The sequence below is a fragment of the Nuphar pumila genome, chromosome 8, assembly GCF_984573655.1.
Source record: "Nuphar pumila chromosome 8, dmNupPumi1.hap1.1, whole genome shotgun sequence".
Taxonomy (NCBI): Eukaryota; Viridiplantae; Streptophyta; class Magnoliopsida; order Nymphaeales; family Nymphaeaceae; genus Nuphar; species Nuphar pumila.
Genome location: NC_143256.1, coordinates 26,168,763 through 26,185,546, shown reverse-complemented (window position 1 = coordinate 26,185,546; position 16,784 = coordinate 26,168,763). Strand labels below are relative to the sequence as shown.

The 16,784-nt window shown below is 39.3% G+C and overlaps 1 protein-coding gene across 1 annotated transcript in view; it reads right to left on the bottom strand.

Annotated features, from left to right (window-relative positions):
• The window catches only part of LOC149829844 (protein STRUBBELIG-RECEPTOR FAMILY 8-like), a 126,716-nt gene extending 111,006 nt beyond the window's left edge, over positions 1 to 15,710 (bottom strand). Inside the window, exons 1-6 of the mRNA XM_090016112.1 lie at positions 15,289 to 15,710; positions 14,337 to 14,469; positions 14,115 to 14,186; positions 13,970 to 14,035; positions 13,772 to 13,843; positions 13,623 to 13,694 (exon numbers count right to left, since the gene is read on the bottom strand). Of these exons, the coding sequence (XP_089872238.1) occupies positions 13,623 to 13,694; positions 13,772 to 13,843; positions 13,970 to 14,035; positions 14,115 to 14,186; positions 14,337 to 14,469; positions 15,289 to 15,376 (503 nt within the window). The 5' untranslated portion in view covers positions 15,377 to 15,710. The remainder of the gene's footprint in view (positions 1 to 13,622; positions 13,695 to 13,771; positions 13,844 to 13,969; positions 14,036 to 14,114; positions 14,187 to 14,336; positions 14,470 to 15,288) is intronic.
• Between the last annotated feature and the right edge of the window lie 1,074 nt (positions 15,711 to 16,784).

Genomic DNA, 16,784 nt, shown 5'->3' with positions numbered 1-16,784 from the left:
GCGTGATATCCACAAACAGGTCCGAGCCAAACTTGTTGAAAGCTACGAGGCCTACAAAGCTTTCGTAGATCAAAGTCGTCGTGATGTCCAGTTTCAAGTATGTCAGTTAGTTTGGGTTTACTTGCGTCTCGAGCACTTCCCCGTAGGTACTTATGGCAAGTTGAGCCCTAAGAAGTATGGTCCTTTTAAGATTCTTCGGCGATTGGGTCTAAATGCCTACCTCCTTGAGTTGCCCGAAGATTGGCACATTTCACCTACATTCAATGTGTCTGATCATTTGCTTACTGTGGAGACAATAAGTCGTCAGAGCCAACTTCTTCCCAACCAGGGGAGAATAATGCAGAGCAGGATGAAGGACCCAGATCCATACAGCCTGACCCAGACAGTGGACCGGATTCACACCATGGGATTGGGGATCGGACCCAAGTAGTGGGCCCGATCCAGATTCTCGTACCGAGACGCGAAGGAAAGGTTCCGCTGCGTACCTACATCAGACGAGTACAGAGAGTACAAAGAGTACAGGCCGGGACGCCCCAGATCCAGCAGCACACAGAAGTGGTCTCGGGTCCGGACCGGAGCCGAGACCCGGATCCAACTGAAGTCTTTAAAAGATCATCCTAGGGTTGTGTGCGGCTACAGAGAAATTATTGACTCTACCGCGGCTTTTGGGTTTTGACTTCTGTTTTGCTCAACTGCCTTTCTCTGATGTATTTTTTAATTGGTTTATTCCTTGCAGTCCAGCCACTTTCCATTTGAGTTTTGTTTTCTTTCATTTCTTTAATTGTAAGCATTGTCAATCATCAAATAAAGTGTTGCTCGGACCCATTGTTCCGAGCCTTCTTGGTTTTCACGTCGATTATGTGTTATTGCTTGTTGCCCGACTGTACATTGAAGAAGCAGCCAACAGCAGCCCGTTAGCAGCACAGTGTTGATCCCTTCATTGCAACTCAACCTTCAGCGTCGGCATCCACGAGGTTAGTTGTTCTCCCCCTCTTGCTGCATCACAAGGCTTGTTGTTTCACACCATTGTGTGTGATGTTAGCCCATGGTAGGCTTTTGTGTCCTTGTTCTAGTCGTTGATACACTCATTTCAAGTGTCATTTTATGTAGACAAGAGATGCATTGTAACACCTTAGTGTGTGTTTTAGCCCATGGTTGGCTTTGTACTCTTTTCTAGTAGCTGAACATACTTGATTTAGAGTGTCATTATATGTAGACAAGAGTTGTTTATTCACATTTTTATGTGTGATTTTTAGTCCATGTTGGCATTTGTACTCTTGTTCTAGTCGCTGATACACTCATTTCAAGTATTATTATATGTAGACAAGAGGTGTTTATACACACCTTTGTGTGTGTCTTTGGCCCTTTAGTGACATTATATTTATATTCTTGTTCTAGTCGCTTATACACTTGATTTGGGGATTTTGGAGGTCTAATGAGGTGATTGCTTGTAGTAGGATGAACTATTGTTAAGATTTGCAAAATTCTATATTTATGGAAACTCTTAACTTGGTTTTGATTTGCATGTATCATTCCATTTATCATATGGGATTTCCTCCTAAATGAGTTTTTCCTTAATCCTTACTACTTGCAAAGAAAAATATTTATCGATAAAAAGATCATATCATTGATATGCATATTTGAAAATCAATTTTACATTTTTGGTATTTACCCTATTGCGAATTCATGTACTTTGCATATTAAGTGTTTATGGTTTTCGGCCACCTAGTGAGCTTTTGTATTTGAGCTATGTCACAGGGATTCGGCTAGCAGGGTGCCGCACCCGCGTCGACGCGGGTGCGGCACCGGGTGCGGTCAACCCGACCCTGGGTGCGTGTTGACCGCACCTAGGGTCATTTTTGTCCATTTTTTTGTTTTTTTAAAAAAAAAAATGCCTTATAAAATGGGTTGCGGAATTTAAAAAAAAATCTTTGGGGGGGGGGGGCGCTGCCCCCCTATAACCCCCCGTCAGGGGCGGCCCCCCTGGACCCCCGCCCGCTGACCGCGCAGCGGGACCCGCGCCGGGGGGAGCCCCCGGACCCCCCTTCCTGCAAAGGCAAAAACAATGAATCAGGCTCCACAACTCATCACTTTCATCTTTGGGGACAACCATATAAGATAAAAAAATGGTAAAAAGCAAGTTGGGCACACATTCAGATATACATCTAAAAAAAATCAATGCCTCTGCAAACATAAAACAAAAGGCTTCTCGTGAAGAGGGATCAGTCTAGAAAGTTAATAAGTGTGTTGACTTCCATAGCCATCTGCAGTTGTTAACACATGACCATAAAATACACCCTTGAAGTTTAAAAATGACTTGGCAGTTCCATGCATTAATGGACACCAGTAGGTATTTTTGCAATTTTGTGTAAAAATAAGTTACACACTTATTAGCTGTGCATTCAAAATGCACAATTATTAATATGTTTTCCTAATAAAAATTACTAAAATGTCCATAATTGTGACAATTAATACACCTAATCACCATATCAATTTTTAAATTTGTTAGGGGCATAAAATTGTGGTGAACGTGCTAACATGCATAAATGTCATGCACCTTAACAGCTACCATACAATGATACATATACACTATACATGATATATATATATATAATTTTTTTTTACATTATTGCCCCTGCCGCACCCCCGCACCCGGGTTTTTTGGAAGTGCCGAATCCCCGCACCTGCACCCGCACCCATGTGACATAGTATTTGAGTGAGAAATTGCTCAATGTGTAAGGTTCTCTACTCAAATTACATTCATTCTTGACTCTTGGGTGGATGTCTTTATTATGCTTAATTAAATCATGTTATTGTAAGTTCACACGTGACATTTGTTGGCATAGACTTTTTTCCCTCTAAGATGTGTGAGAAATCATTAACTCATCTTTTGTTGGTAAAATGTCTTCCTATTATTGATTTGTATGTGTTAAACATGCTTTGCTCTTATACACATTCCCTTGGGAGCAATTAGTTCTTGTATGAACATTGTCTTATTAAAGATATTTCTAATACATGAAACTTATTCTAAAAGAGTCTTACTTGATTTTAATACAAATCTCATGTTTTGTGTGTCTTTGTGCACTTGTGAGTATTCTCCGTATTCTTTTGTGCACACACTTCTTACTTCCAAGTATTGATAAATTCCTTTGTGAGTACTTATTGGGCCTTTGTGCACATATCTTTCTTCAAGAACATAGTGAGTTTTATCAATATTGTATTTAAGTTTAATTCATTTTTGCATTGAAATGCGTTGAATATCTTTTGAATCGTTGTTTCCTTTTTTAATCATATGTTCTTCTTGATCAATGTTATGGTCTCTTGATTCATTTTATTTAATATGTTTTGAGATTCAAAGATACTTTTTACTTGGAGCATTTTTTGACTTGTTTCATAGGATCTTCAAGATGAGATTAAAGAAGTACCTATGATACATCATGGAAGAAGCTTGGGGATGATCATTAAAGGCAGTTAATGAAAGAATCTGAATAGGGCTTCAAGATGAAAGAATCTGAATAGGGCTTCAAGATAGTGCGCCTTCAAGCTTTGGAGAATAGCCTTCAATCTGAAAATACAAAATAAAGAGAAGAGAGGAGAGGGGGAGAGGGGGAGGATGCCAAATGGAAAGTAGGGCACGTTAAAGTATCGTGACCCTCTCTTAATAAGATATATATAGGATCTAACACTACTGAACAAAATACATGAAAAATATACAGGATTACAAGTATGCCACCGCCCAAGCATGGGGAAAGCATACGCTCGGATATGGATCCAATATCGGATCCATATCCGATACAAATACAATTCTAACATCCCCCCTCAAGTTGTGCATGAGTTTTCATCATGCCCAACTTGTTCTTCAAATGCCAAAACTGTGATCCAGTGAGTCCTTTGGTGAAAAGATCAGCAACTTGTTCAGAAGTATGTATATATGCAGGGGAGATTTCCTCATCTTCTATTTTCTGACGAATGAAATGTTGATCAATCTCAATGTGCTTGGTACGACTGTGAAGTATGGGATTGAATGAAATTTTAATGGCACTTTGATTGTCAACCAGCATGGAAGATTGAGCAATAGGAAGAGATAATTCCCCAAGGAGGTGACGAAGCCAAGTAGCATCGGCAGTGTCAGCAGCCATGGCCCTATATTCAGCTTCTGTGCTGGATTTTGCAATGGCGCGTTGTCTGCGACTACTCCAACAGACAAGATTAGAATTGAGAAAGACACAATAGCCAGAAACAGATCGGCGTTCATCAAGATCGCTTCCCCAATCAGCATCAGTGTAAGTAGAGATAATATGACCATCCACAGTAGGAGACATGCGTTTATAAGTAAGTCCATCGCCAATAGTCCCCTTGAGATAACATAAGATACGCTTGACAGCTTCCATATGAGTGTCTGTGGGAGCATGCATAAACTGGGAAACTTGATTGACAACATATACAATGTCGGGCCGAGTGAATGTCAAATATTGAAGTTTCCCAACAATACTGCGGTAAAGGGTTGGAACAGGATATGCAGGACTGCCATCTGAAACGTTCAACTTTGCATGCAAAACGCTGGGCGTGTTAATGGGCTTACAATCAGACATACCAGAGGATGTGAGAATATCAAGGGCATACTTGTGTTGAGAAAGAGTGAGGGAATCCTCAGTCCTGTCTAATTCAACACCCAAAAAATATCTGAGGTCCCCGAGATCTTTCATTTTGAAGTGTTGTTCTAACACTTCTTTGATTTGGACGATATGAGAGAAAGTATTTCCCGTGAGAACAATGTCATCCACATATATCAATAACCAAGTAGTGATCCCTCCTTTGTGATAGATAAAAAGAGAATGATCAAGAGCACTCTTCTGAAAACCAGCTTCTTGAATGTGAAGGGAGAACCTTTCAAACCATGAACGAGAAGCCTGTTTTAACCCATATAATGACTTGTGCAACTTGCATACCCATAGATTAGAATCATTAGTAGCATATCCTGGTGGCTGTTCCATGTAGACGTCCTCTTTGAGGAAACCATGAAGAAAAGCATTTTTGACATCAAGTTGATGTAATGACCATCCAAAAGTAACAGCAAGAGAGAGAATAACTCGAATGGTACTCATCTTAACAACAGGGCTGAAAGTCTCATCATAATCTTCCCCATGTTGTTGAGTGAAACCTCTAGCCACAAGTCGAGCTTTATACCTATCAATACTGCCATCTGGTTTATATTTGATTTTATAAACCCATTTAGACCCAACAACATTCTTATCCCTTGGCCGTGGAACGACTTCCCATGTTTGACATTCATTCAAGGCTTCCATTTCTTCATTCATGGCTTCAATCCAACGGGAATTTTGAGAGGCCTGAGAATAACACTTTGGTTCAGTCTGTTTATGCAAACTGGTCATAAAAAGCTGAAAATCCAAAGTGAAAGTGTTATAGCTTATCCATCTATCCACGGGATGTCTCGCTCGAGTGGACCTTCGTGGATGAGAAGGAACAATGACAGAATCAGTAGTAGAGGCAGGAGTGCGACGAGAATAAACCAAGCCAGAAAATCTGTCTAAAGGAGGATCAGCCATCTGAGTATCAGACATGTCTGCTTCAATGTGAGTACTATCCATCTGGGCATCAGACATTTCTGCTTCAATGTGAGTACTGTCAGAAGGGGCTGGAAAAGTGGTCGGTTGAATCCCATCGCCTAAGATATTAGCACATAACCATGGATCATATAGTCTGGACGCTGAATCATGAATAGCCTTGGAAGAAGTGTGAAACTGCAATCTGAGTTCATCAAAAACAACATGTCTTGAAATATGTATACGGCCTGTTAGGGGATTATAGCACCTATAGCCTCGATAATGGTCTGCATAGCCCACAAACTGACACATTATAGCCCGAGCCTGAAGTTTGTTCCGGAGGCTGGAATCAACATGAACATAGCAAATGCATCCAAAAACCCGAAGCTCATCATACTTAGGATGCTCATGATTCAAAAGAAAGAAAGGAGATTTCCCTGCGAGAAGAGCTAAAGGCAATCGATTTATAACATAAACGGCCGTGTGAAATGCCTCAGTCCATAGAGTCATAGGGAGATCAGTGTCATGGAGCATGCTTAAGGCAGTCTCTACAATGTGTCGGTGCTTGCGTTCTGCAATGCCATTTTGCTGTGGTGTGTGTGGACAAGATATCTGTCTAGTGATGCCATGATTTAGCAAGTATTCAGTAAATTCAGATGATAAATATTCACCACCACCATCACATTGAAAATGCACTATGTTGGATGAAAATTTATTTTGGATGAGGGCATGAAATTGGCTAAACAAACGGAACACTTCAAATTTGTGTTTTATGAAGTGTATCCATGTATAGCGAGAAAAAGAATCAACAAAAATGACATAGTATCTACTGCCGGAAGGAGATGAGACAGGAGCTGGTCCCCAAACATCAGAGTAAATCGTTTCAAACAATTTAGAAGCTCTTTTATTGATGGAATTAAAAGGAAGGGCATGACTCTTACAAAGTTGACAGCTTGAGCACATGCTTGACTCACTAACAGGTCTCAGACTGGATTTGTGCAACAATCCATTATTAACAAGGCTAGAAATAAAAGAATGACTACAATGGCCTAATCGATTATGCCAAATGGACGGCATATCAATTTGAGTCAAATTGACTTCATTCGGACTGATAGGAAAAGAAACAGATGAACTGGACTTGGACACTGGAGGAGCTTCTTTGAGGACGTACATGTTGCCTTCACGAATTCCTTCAGCGAATATCGTCTTGGTGAGAGGATCCTTGACAAAAACAGAGGAAGGAGTGAATTCAACTGATGTGGAAGAGTCGTCAATGAGTTTAGATACTGAAATAATGTTTTTCTTGACATTAGGGACGACTAAAACATTGTGTAAAGGAAGAGAAGTATGCGGCAAAGAAACATATGCATTACCAATGTGAGTAATTTTGTGGTGAGTGCCATCACCTGTAACTACAGAACCTTTTGCTAAGTATGGAGATGCACTAGAGAGTTTACCTGCATCATCAGTCACATGGGCGGCAGCACCAGAATCCACATACCAGACACCATCATCATTTTGCTTGAGATTCAGATTAGAAATAGCTGTCATTAAGAGTTGTTGTGCATCGGGCGTGAATGAGGAGGAAGACGCTCTAGAAATGATAGAGGGGGTTGGCCTGTGATCACGTCGACCTCCCTTAGCTTTGTTCTGAGGATTGTGCCAACATTCAGATTTAACATGTCCTCTCTTGTTGCAATAGAAACATGTAGGGATACGCTTTGGCATGTTAACAAGAGTGCTGCCCTGAGGAGTAGGAAGAATACCCTTTCCTTGTCCGGATGTATGAGCCCAAGTATGTGTACGTTGTCCTGACACACCATGTGTAGAAGTAACTAAAATACTGGGCGAAGTAGAAATGGAAGCATCATGCCTGTGAACTCTACTAGCCTCATGCTGGATCAATTTTGCCTTTAAGTCTTCAAAAGAGGGTAAGACGGGGAGAACCTCCAGAGCAGTGCAAAATATATCAAACTCTGACCCTAGACCACTAAGAGCCTGCTGAACTTTATCCTTGTCTGAAATAGGATGGCCAATAACAACAAGTTGATCGCTTACATTTTTAATCTCATAGAGATACTCAAGTACAGATCTGGAGCCTCTATTTATGCTTTGAAATTGACGCTTCAATTGAAGATATCTAGCTTCTGAAACTTGAGAGTATGTATTTGCAAGCGTATTCCATAGTTGAAAAGCTGAGATATCATCATCTATACCTGCAAGCACTTCTTCAGAGAGGGTAGAAGTAATATAAGCAACTAAAGCCTGATCATGTGCCATCCATACGGCATATGCTGGATTAGGGATATTATCTGTAGCAGTCACCGAACTAGTAGCATCCTTTGTTTCACCCAAAATCAATTCAGGCGGGGCTGGAGTAGAGCCATCAATATGACCATATAGACAATGGCTCTTAATGAAAGGGACTATCTGACGTTTCCACGTCAAATAGTTGGAATGGGTTAACTTTTGGGAGATGAGTTGGGAGAGAAAACTCGAAGAGAGGGTGGACATGATTATGCTGATATAATATTTGCGTTTCCAAAGGTACTCGGCTGAAGGATCAGGCACTCGGCTGAAGGATGAGGATCAGGCACTCGGCTGAAGAATCAGGCACTCGGCTGAAGGATGAGGATCAGGCACTCGGCTGAAGAATGAAGATCAAACTCAGCAGATCGTGGCCTGGTTGACAGGCGTGATGAAGAAGGCAGACGTAACTCAGCAGTTCGTCGATCGTGGCTGGAGAAGACTCGCTCGTGGCTGGGGAAGACTCGATCGTGGCTGAAGAAACAGGCGTCGATCGTGGGTTGCTCTGATACCATGAAAGAATCTGAATAGGGCTTCAAGATGAAAGAATCTGAATAGGGCTTCAAGATAGTGCGCCTTCAAGCTTTGGAGAATAGCCTTCAATCTGAAAATACAAAATAAAGAGAAGAGAGGAGAGGGGGAGAGGAGGAGGATGCCAAATGGAAAGTAGGGCACGTTAAAGTATCGTGACCCTCTCTTAATAAGATATATATAGGATCTAACACTACTGAACAAAATACATGAAAAATATACAGGATTACAAGTATGCCACCGCCCAAGCATGGGGAAAGCATACGCTCGGATATGGATCCAATATTGGATCCATATCCGATACAAATACAATTCTAACAGTTAAAGGCTGACATTTGCAAAGTTCTTTCATGTGCTAAAAAGATGATGGCTTCCATTGAAGACCTTTGAAGACTTGGAATCCTCCTTTTGTATCTTCAAACTTTTCGTTATCCCCACGTAAAGTTTGAAGGGGGGTGTTAAAATATGTGTGTGTGTGTGTGTGTATATATATATATATATATGTATATATATATATATCACATCATACCCGATAAAGGGTATTTTTGTAATTCTGCCCAATAGGGGCATTTTAGTCTTTTTATATTACTTTTATTTTCCTTTTCTTAATTTTTTTTCTTGAATGTAATTGCATTAAATGCATTGCATTGGGGGTCCCAACTAAGAGTCGTTGGACCCCCAACGGTCACAAATGTGACCGTTGGGGGCCCAACGAGTCCTTGTTGAGCCTCCCAATGCTCTCTCTCTCACACACACTCTTTTCTCACTCTCTCATTCTCCTCTTTGCTTATAAATAGAGGGCTAATCCTCTATGTAACTCATGGCTTTTTAAGCCCCAAATCAATAAAGAGTATTTATTTTTATGTTTTGCCTCTTTGAAGGCTTCTTTTATCGTCCCTTAGTGGACTATTTCTTTATTCCCCCATCGTGGATTCCTATTTGTCCATTGTTGGACCTTGTGAATGCATTAAGCATTCTTGTTATTCATTTTCGCCCACTTCCTTACACTTTTTATAGTGTGGAATCTTGGATAGCGGTTATGGAGAACCGTGAGAATACTAAAACTCCGTGTGCGATTGTGCCCCTAAACTTGATATAGTGGTTAACGCCGACTACAGTTTTAGGGAATTTTCAGTCACTTTGCCTAGAGGCGATGTTGTTGACTCAACTGTAGTTTTAGTATACCAAGAAAGTGGCATCAATGGTTGAGGATTTTCATTGATATCCCGACATTAGGTGAGAATTCATAATGTTTCGATGGAAGGTGAGGATTTCTGATATCGCATTAGGTGAGGATTTCTAATGTTCCGATGGAAGGTGGGGATTCTTGATATCGGTCGATGAACAAGTGTGGAACCCAGTGATAAAATAAAAATTGTGTATTAAGCTAGAATTGAGAACCTAACTTGGACTTTAGGAATTTGTGCCCGTTTTGAGTATCCGCGGGTTTAAGGAAAAATGAAAACTAAAATTTGTATGCATTTAATATGAACATACAAAAGCAACTCTAATAAATAACTTAATAAGTTATTCATGCATGTGCATTGATTCATGCATATTTACTGTTATGTATTAGTTCATGTATCCATGTTTATTCTGTTTCGCATGATAGTTGTTACTGCATGATACTTGTTTAAATGCTTGAATGGTAAGTTGATTATGTAAATTTTTTTTGTAATATTCCTCTGAAATTATACATGAATTTGGTTTATGCTATTTTATTACTATTTAAATTTTTAGAAGAATTTGTACAAAGGACTTTGGTTCTTACTCATTTTCAAAAATTGTTTTATAGGACTGGGTGCTCAGTGATGGGTTGACTTGCTAGCCGGAGACTACGAGCCTTACGTGACTAGTTCTGGGTTCTTGAGCCTTACGTGACTAGTTCTGGGTTCTTGACAGAGTGACTCCTTGTGATAGACAATTTTATTATTTCAGCTTATATGACATTTATTCAATTGATTAATAAAGTTGATTATTCTACTGTTGTAGTTTGGTATGTATTAAATCTGTGAGACCTCGGATCCTTGGGTTTTGTTTCTGCAATTGTTTAAAAAAAATACTATTTTATGAGGATTAGTTGGGGTCATTATACTTGCCAAAAAATGGCTGAAGATAAAGAGATCGCGCAGCAATTGGATGTGACACTAAGGAACTAGCACGTAAGGTTGGTTAAATGTAATGTTTTTAGTTATCATGAACTCTTAGTAGTTTAGTCATGACTTATAACATTTTAGTATGACTTGGATGTGAATTTAATATTGTTAGTTAAGCTTTTAATTGTGTTTAAAATTTAAATTATGTAGTTGCTTTTTATTTACATTGTTAGTTATTAGTTGCATGGTTTGTTATTAATTTTAGCACGAGGAGAAGAAGAAGAAGAAGATGATGATGATTATGATTATTGAGGTTTTATATAATATTTTGTTTTTGTTTTTGTAATATGAAAGTATGAGTCTTGTGGCATGTTCTTAATTGCAGAAGTCCTATGTAGCTCATAAAGACATAAATGCTTCATATGTGATTTTATGCAATTCATCGTGGTTTCATGTGTAATGATTTTTTAAATTTTTTGCTAATTTTTTCTGATTTTTCTTGATTTTTTTGAAATTTTTGAATTTTTTTATTAAAAATTTATGATACGATTACGATATGGTGTTACTTTGGGCCCGACCGATACGGGTAATGGTACGATAGATACAACCTTGATCTAAATATCTGCTTTTGAAAGGAATGAAATGATGTTAAGGGGATAAATCCAAGTTAGCTAAGAATATGTGTCTATATATATGGCTAAGCACTCATTAGCACCAAAAATCAATATAGACATAACATATGACAGTGGAAATTCAGAAAAAACTAAAAAAACATGAATTGACAATATAGGTGGACAAGGAGATTCCTAATTGAAAATCCATCTCATGATCAAGTCTTCATGGTTGTGCAAATCGGTTAAGTATGTGCCCATGTTATCGATTTAGCACTACTGACACCACAGGCATATGTCACATATACATAGAAGGGTATGGGATACAACAGAATTTTGTAAAACTATGAATGGGGTCACTTCTATGTACGTGTGTGTGTGTGTAATGATGCATATGTGATAGAAGATATTTGATTTTCACAATCTAAAGCAATAAAGCATGAACACCATACCAGAAGCATGTCCTTGATTAAAATCTGAGTTAAAATTTGAAATGCACACAACAGATGACAATTTTTGGAAAGGAAAAAAGTAGCCACAGAGCAAAAGAATCAAGATCCTAGACAAACAAAATGAGGCTAAGGACGTCACGTTGACCATGTCAGATGAATATTTGACAACGTCATGTCATGTCAAATCAATGGACATACTAAGTGAATTGTCTGTGATAAAGATATGATGTCAAGTTTACCATCTGCAGCATAACCTACACTGCCACTGGCAGCACATCGTAATTCTGTTTTGTCCTAAAGTCTGTCACAATTCATTCATATAACACTACATCATAGGGGTCCTTGCTACATTTAAGATGTCTTATGCTTTAAGTATAAACAGGGGGTTTTAGCAGGGAATGTCGTTTTTCATGACTGATCAACGCCACATTAATATGCCCATGATCTTGGCCAACACATCTGTAAGCATTGTATGATGGCCCTTACAGTCACCTTCTCCATTGAACTTAGAAAAATTGTGGCAAGAAAAACTTCATCTAACAGATGCAGCCTGTGTAAATGAGACACAAAGACAGCACCAACACATCTTTTGACTTATATATTGCTCAAAATGTATAGAAGAAGACAGTAAGCTTGTTTCAGAAAAGGCTAAAATCTAGAACCTATGTCACAGGGATTCGGCTAGCAGGGTGCCGCACCCGCGTCGACGCGACTCGACGCGGGTGCGGGTGCGGCACCGGGTGCGGTCAACCCGACCCTGGGTGCGTTGACAGCACCCAGGGTCATTTTTGTCCATTTTTTTTGGTTTTTTTTTTATTTTTTGCCCTATGAAATGGGCTGCGGAATTTAAAAAAAATTCTTTGGGGGGGGCGCTGCCCCCCTATAACCCCCCGCTAGGGGAGGCCCCCCTGGACCCCCCGCCCGCTGACCGCACAGTGGGACCCGTGCCGGGGGGAGCCCCTGGAACCCCCTTCCTGCAAGGGCAAAAACAATGAATCAGGCTCCACAACTCATCACTTTCATCTTTGGGGACAACCATATAAGATAAAAAAAATGGTAAAAAGTAAGTTGGGCATAAATGTCATGGACCTTAACAGCTACCATACATTCATACATATACACTATACATGATATATATATATATATATTTTACATTTTTTCCCCTGCCGCACCCCCACACCCGGGTTTTTTGGAAGTGCCGAATCCCCGCACCCGCACCCGCACCCGCGCCCGCACCCATGTGACATAGTCTAGAACTGAAACTCCATTCCAAGGTGTGTAGGTTTTTCTTTAGGTTGTCCTTAATTTGGAGAAAAATTTACTATTGCTTTTAATCCAAGATTCTTTCAACTTTCTTCAATGATCACATGCAACCATTAGTGATCCCCATATCACATCATACTTAAGTTTATGTGCCTAGCCCTGCACCATAAGCTCTATGTCTTGGCTAATAATAACCAATAACTCACGGAATTGGAAGTTGATAGATGGTTTTAGGGAGGTCAAATAAATGGGATTCCTAGGTTTTCTCATGAGAAAATGGAAAAATCCAAAAAACAAAAAAGTTAAACCTGATCACATGAGTCGACTCGTTTATGGTATCAAGTACAAGTGATTGACATCCATAATCCACCATATGGTGAGATAGAGGTAGCTTAGTAAAAAAAACTTGTGCAGTGTTGTATAGGACTGAATGGAAGTGTCAGCGCATTGTGAGACATTTTAAAAATTGTTCAACTGCTGCTTATGTTAAGGAAAAAAATTATACTTAAACCCAGTGTTTCATCATATCACAAAGTCAAATGCCTTCACAGTTGTGAGATAGAGGTAGCTTAGTAAAAATAACTTGTGCAGTGTTGAATAGGACCGAATGGAAGTGTCAGCGCATTGTGAGACATTTTAAAAATTGTTTGACTGATGCTTATATTAAGGAAAAAATTATAGCCAAACCCAGTGTTTCATCATATCACAAAGTCAAATGCCTTCACAGTTAAATGCGCTGATACCAGGGTTTATGCTGAACACAACAAGAACATGAGCTGAATGAATAACCAAGCTTACAGGGTGGAAAGGCCCTTTAATTTAGGGAAAAAATCTCCAATTGTCTGTGAAAGGAAATTTTGGCTTACGTTCCTACAAAATCCAGACAACAAGCATGTTAAGGAACTTAAGCACAATACAACAATCCTAAAACAGTTATGACAACTCACAGGTAATTAAGTGACATCATGGTAGAAATCGAGTAAGGAAGGTTCCCACTTATGTTGTTCCTTGCTAGATTTCTGCATTGTTGATGAGGAAAACCATTAATTATCAAACGACCAAGATTAAGCCTCCAAAAAGGGGAGAGAGAGAGAGAGAGAGAGAGAGAGAGAGAGAGAGAGAGTCACTAGGGATAATTATCATACAGGTACGTTACATTAGGTGGTAATTGGTAAGGAATGGTTTGGTGTATGTTGTTGTTGCTGAGATCCCTGTCAGGAAGAGAAGCAAAAATACATCAACTTTATAATTACCTCCTCCATTCTTTGAATTCATAGTAAAGATACTTACAGTGTTCTCAACGACAAGAGATTCGAAAGCATGTAACCCATCGTTCCATTGAGCCCAAGCCCAGAAATTTGGCTGGCATGACAGCCAACAAAACAAATAGCATCTTAAATAGGTCCTTTCCAAGACATACAAGCATGTCATTGAATTAAAAAACAATGACAATTTGTTGAAATAGCATAAAAGCACATTTAAAAGACTCATTGACAGGAAAATTGTGCATACATGGATACAACTGACGACCCCACACAGGAGACTCCCATCCACGATTCCCCGCATGGATCACCTCCGCTCGCTTTCCAACCAGTTAACTGAGGTGGTTGGTTCAATGAGTTGTAGATAACTTGAAGGGATTGAACTAAACAAAAAAGGGATGATGGTTGGTACCATAGATTAAACCAAAAAAAGTGGTCATAGCTATAATTGATAGAATCATTCGTCCAATGTAAAGAAATCCAACTGCATTCTTGTTTTATAGTCAAGACTTACACATTCCACAACGAATATTATTTATGCACATCAAACAAGCGACACTGCAGATAAATAGTACTTAGAGTTTTAACATTAGGGAGATTACTGCATGTGTTATAGTCAATAACTGTTCTTAACGATGATAACAAGCTGAAGATAAATAAATAGTAGGGTGTCAACCGAAATGAGATATTTTAATGAACCTTTTCATGTCCTTTTTCAGAATCCTACATAGTCAAAGAACTAAATTTTCCAAAATCAAACATGAAATCTTCTTTCATGGTTAATCATAAATTGATAGGTACACCAAAACCAAAATTATACTTTCATAACTTCTCCCATAGACCATCTTCATCTACCATTGATGGTGGTGGTGGTTGTGGTGATGTCTTTCTGTTATTCTTGTTGAAAATGCAACCCCAACAACAGAGATAAGAAAACCATTAAATGGCAAAAAGACATGATGATCAGACTGCAACTAAGTATAAGAACATATAAAACCATTTTTTCCCTTTCATTTCTTTAAAACATAAATAAAACACTGGTCAGGAAATGCATGGAAGGATATCTATTTCTTCCATTGCAACCAAAAGAGAAAAAACAGATTTTTTATCAGAGAAATACCCAAAAAAATGCATAAACAAAAATGGGTTTTTTCCTCTTCTGCTCGTTATTTTACAGAATGCAAGAACCGGGAAGAAATTACCGTCGGTTTGATCAGTGGTGAGGCAAACGACAGGAAGAAGAAGCAAAATCCAAAACGTCAAGAAACTCATTCTAAAGAGACCTTCCATCTTCCTCTTTCATGGCTACAAACACTCCATTTTCTTCTCCTTTTCCCAGAAACAATAAAATCTAGAGAGAGAGATTTTCCTTTTCCCAGAAACAATAAAATCTAGAGAGAGAGGGAACTTTCTGCTTCTTCTCAGTTCTATGCCTTCGTCAACATCTGTCGACAACGCATTGTAGGAACACTTAAGAAATGAATAAAAACCCAATAGGAAAGGTCATAATTAATGGGTTTTAAGGATCAGAGGTGTCGGTAGAGACAACCACCACACACACAATAAGAGAGAGAGAGAGAGAGAGAGAGAGAGAGCTTGTGTGGGACATCCTTTCTGGCCGACCACCGTGCAGCGTGAACATTTAAATTGGGTAATAAATCGCCAGGTTTTAACACTTTCCATTAGGAACAGTTTCAGGCTCACGGTAGTACCATTGAACACTCATGATGTTTTTGACTGACTGCGTGTTGGCAGTGAAGCAAAAGGCCATGTCCCCCAAGTCCGTGCAAACGGGTCGGATTCGGGTCAGATCCTAATAAATCAGAATCTGAATAAAAAAGCAAACGGTTATCTATATCCGAATTAGATCGGATGAGGAACTTAGGTTGAATCCGAATCTGAAATATAAGTGGTAATACTGGATCTAAAAAAAAGCTATTTACATGTAAGAAATGCAAACGGATTGCAATTTGAATTATTTCTAGAAATCGGGAAATTGCATTCAGACTAGGATTAAATATCCGATCCATTGGCTGTGGCCCCACAACCCATCAATTCATTCTGAATTGGGTCTTGAATCCAGGGACCTCTTGTGCAGCCTCTTTTAATCACCAGAAAACCCGCGATGGCTTTCATATTTTCTTTGCTTCATGTCATAAAGGTGGTTAATGGCCGAGGGGGCGTCAATATTGTACTCAAGCCTCTCAAAATATAAGTTCATAATATTTGCTAAAAATTGAGGGTGGCAAACCAAGCCAAGGCATCTTCCTCCAAACTCCTAAAAAACCACCTAAGCAAAACTCAATCATTTCGTCTATGTTCATAGCAGTCAATGAAGAAATTGAGGGGAATATGCTTTGTTTGCAGAGGTGTTAACGGGTCGGGTTTGGTTCAGACCCAGGTGGAATCAGACTTGGACCCGATTTTTAGGTATGGTATCAAGTCTGGACCCAAGTCTAATCAGGTCCATTATAAGAAAAAAACCATACTCGGACCCGATAAGAACTAAATGAACCAGACCTCCACCATACGGCGGTAAAAGCATATTTTTAATCATTTTACATTGAAAATTATGGATCTTAATCAGAACTCGGGTCGGGTCTAGGTCTGGCATAAAATCTCACAAACTATAACCTGGGTTCATGTATTAATTGGACTTTTCAGTCCGGACCCGAGACTTAATCAGGTCTTATTATTT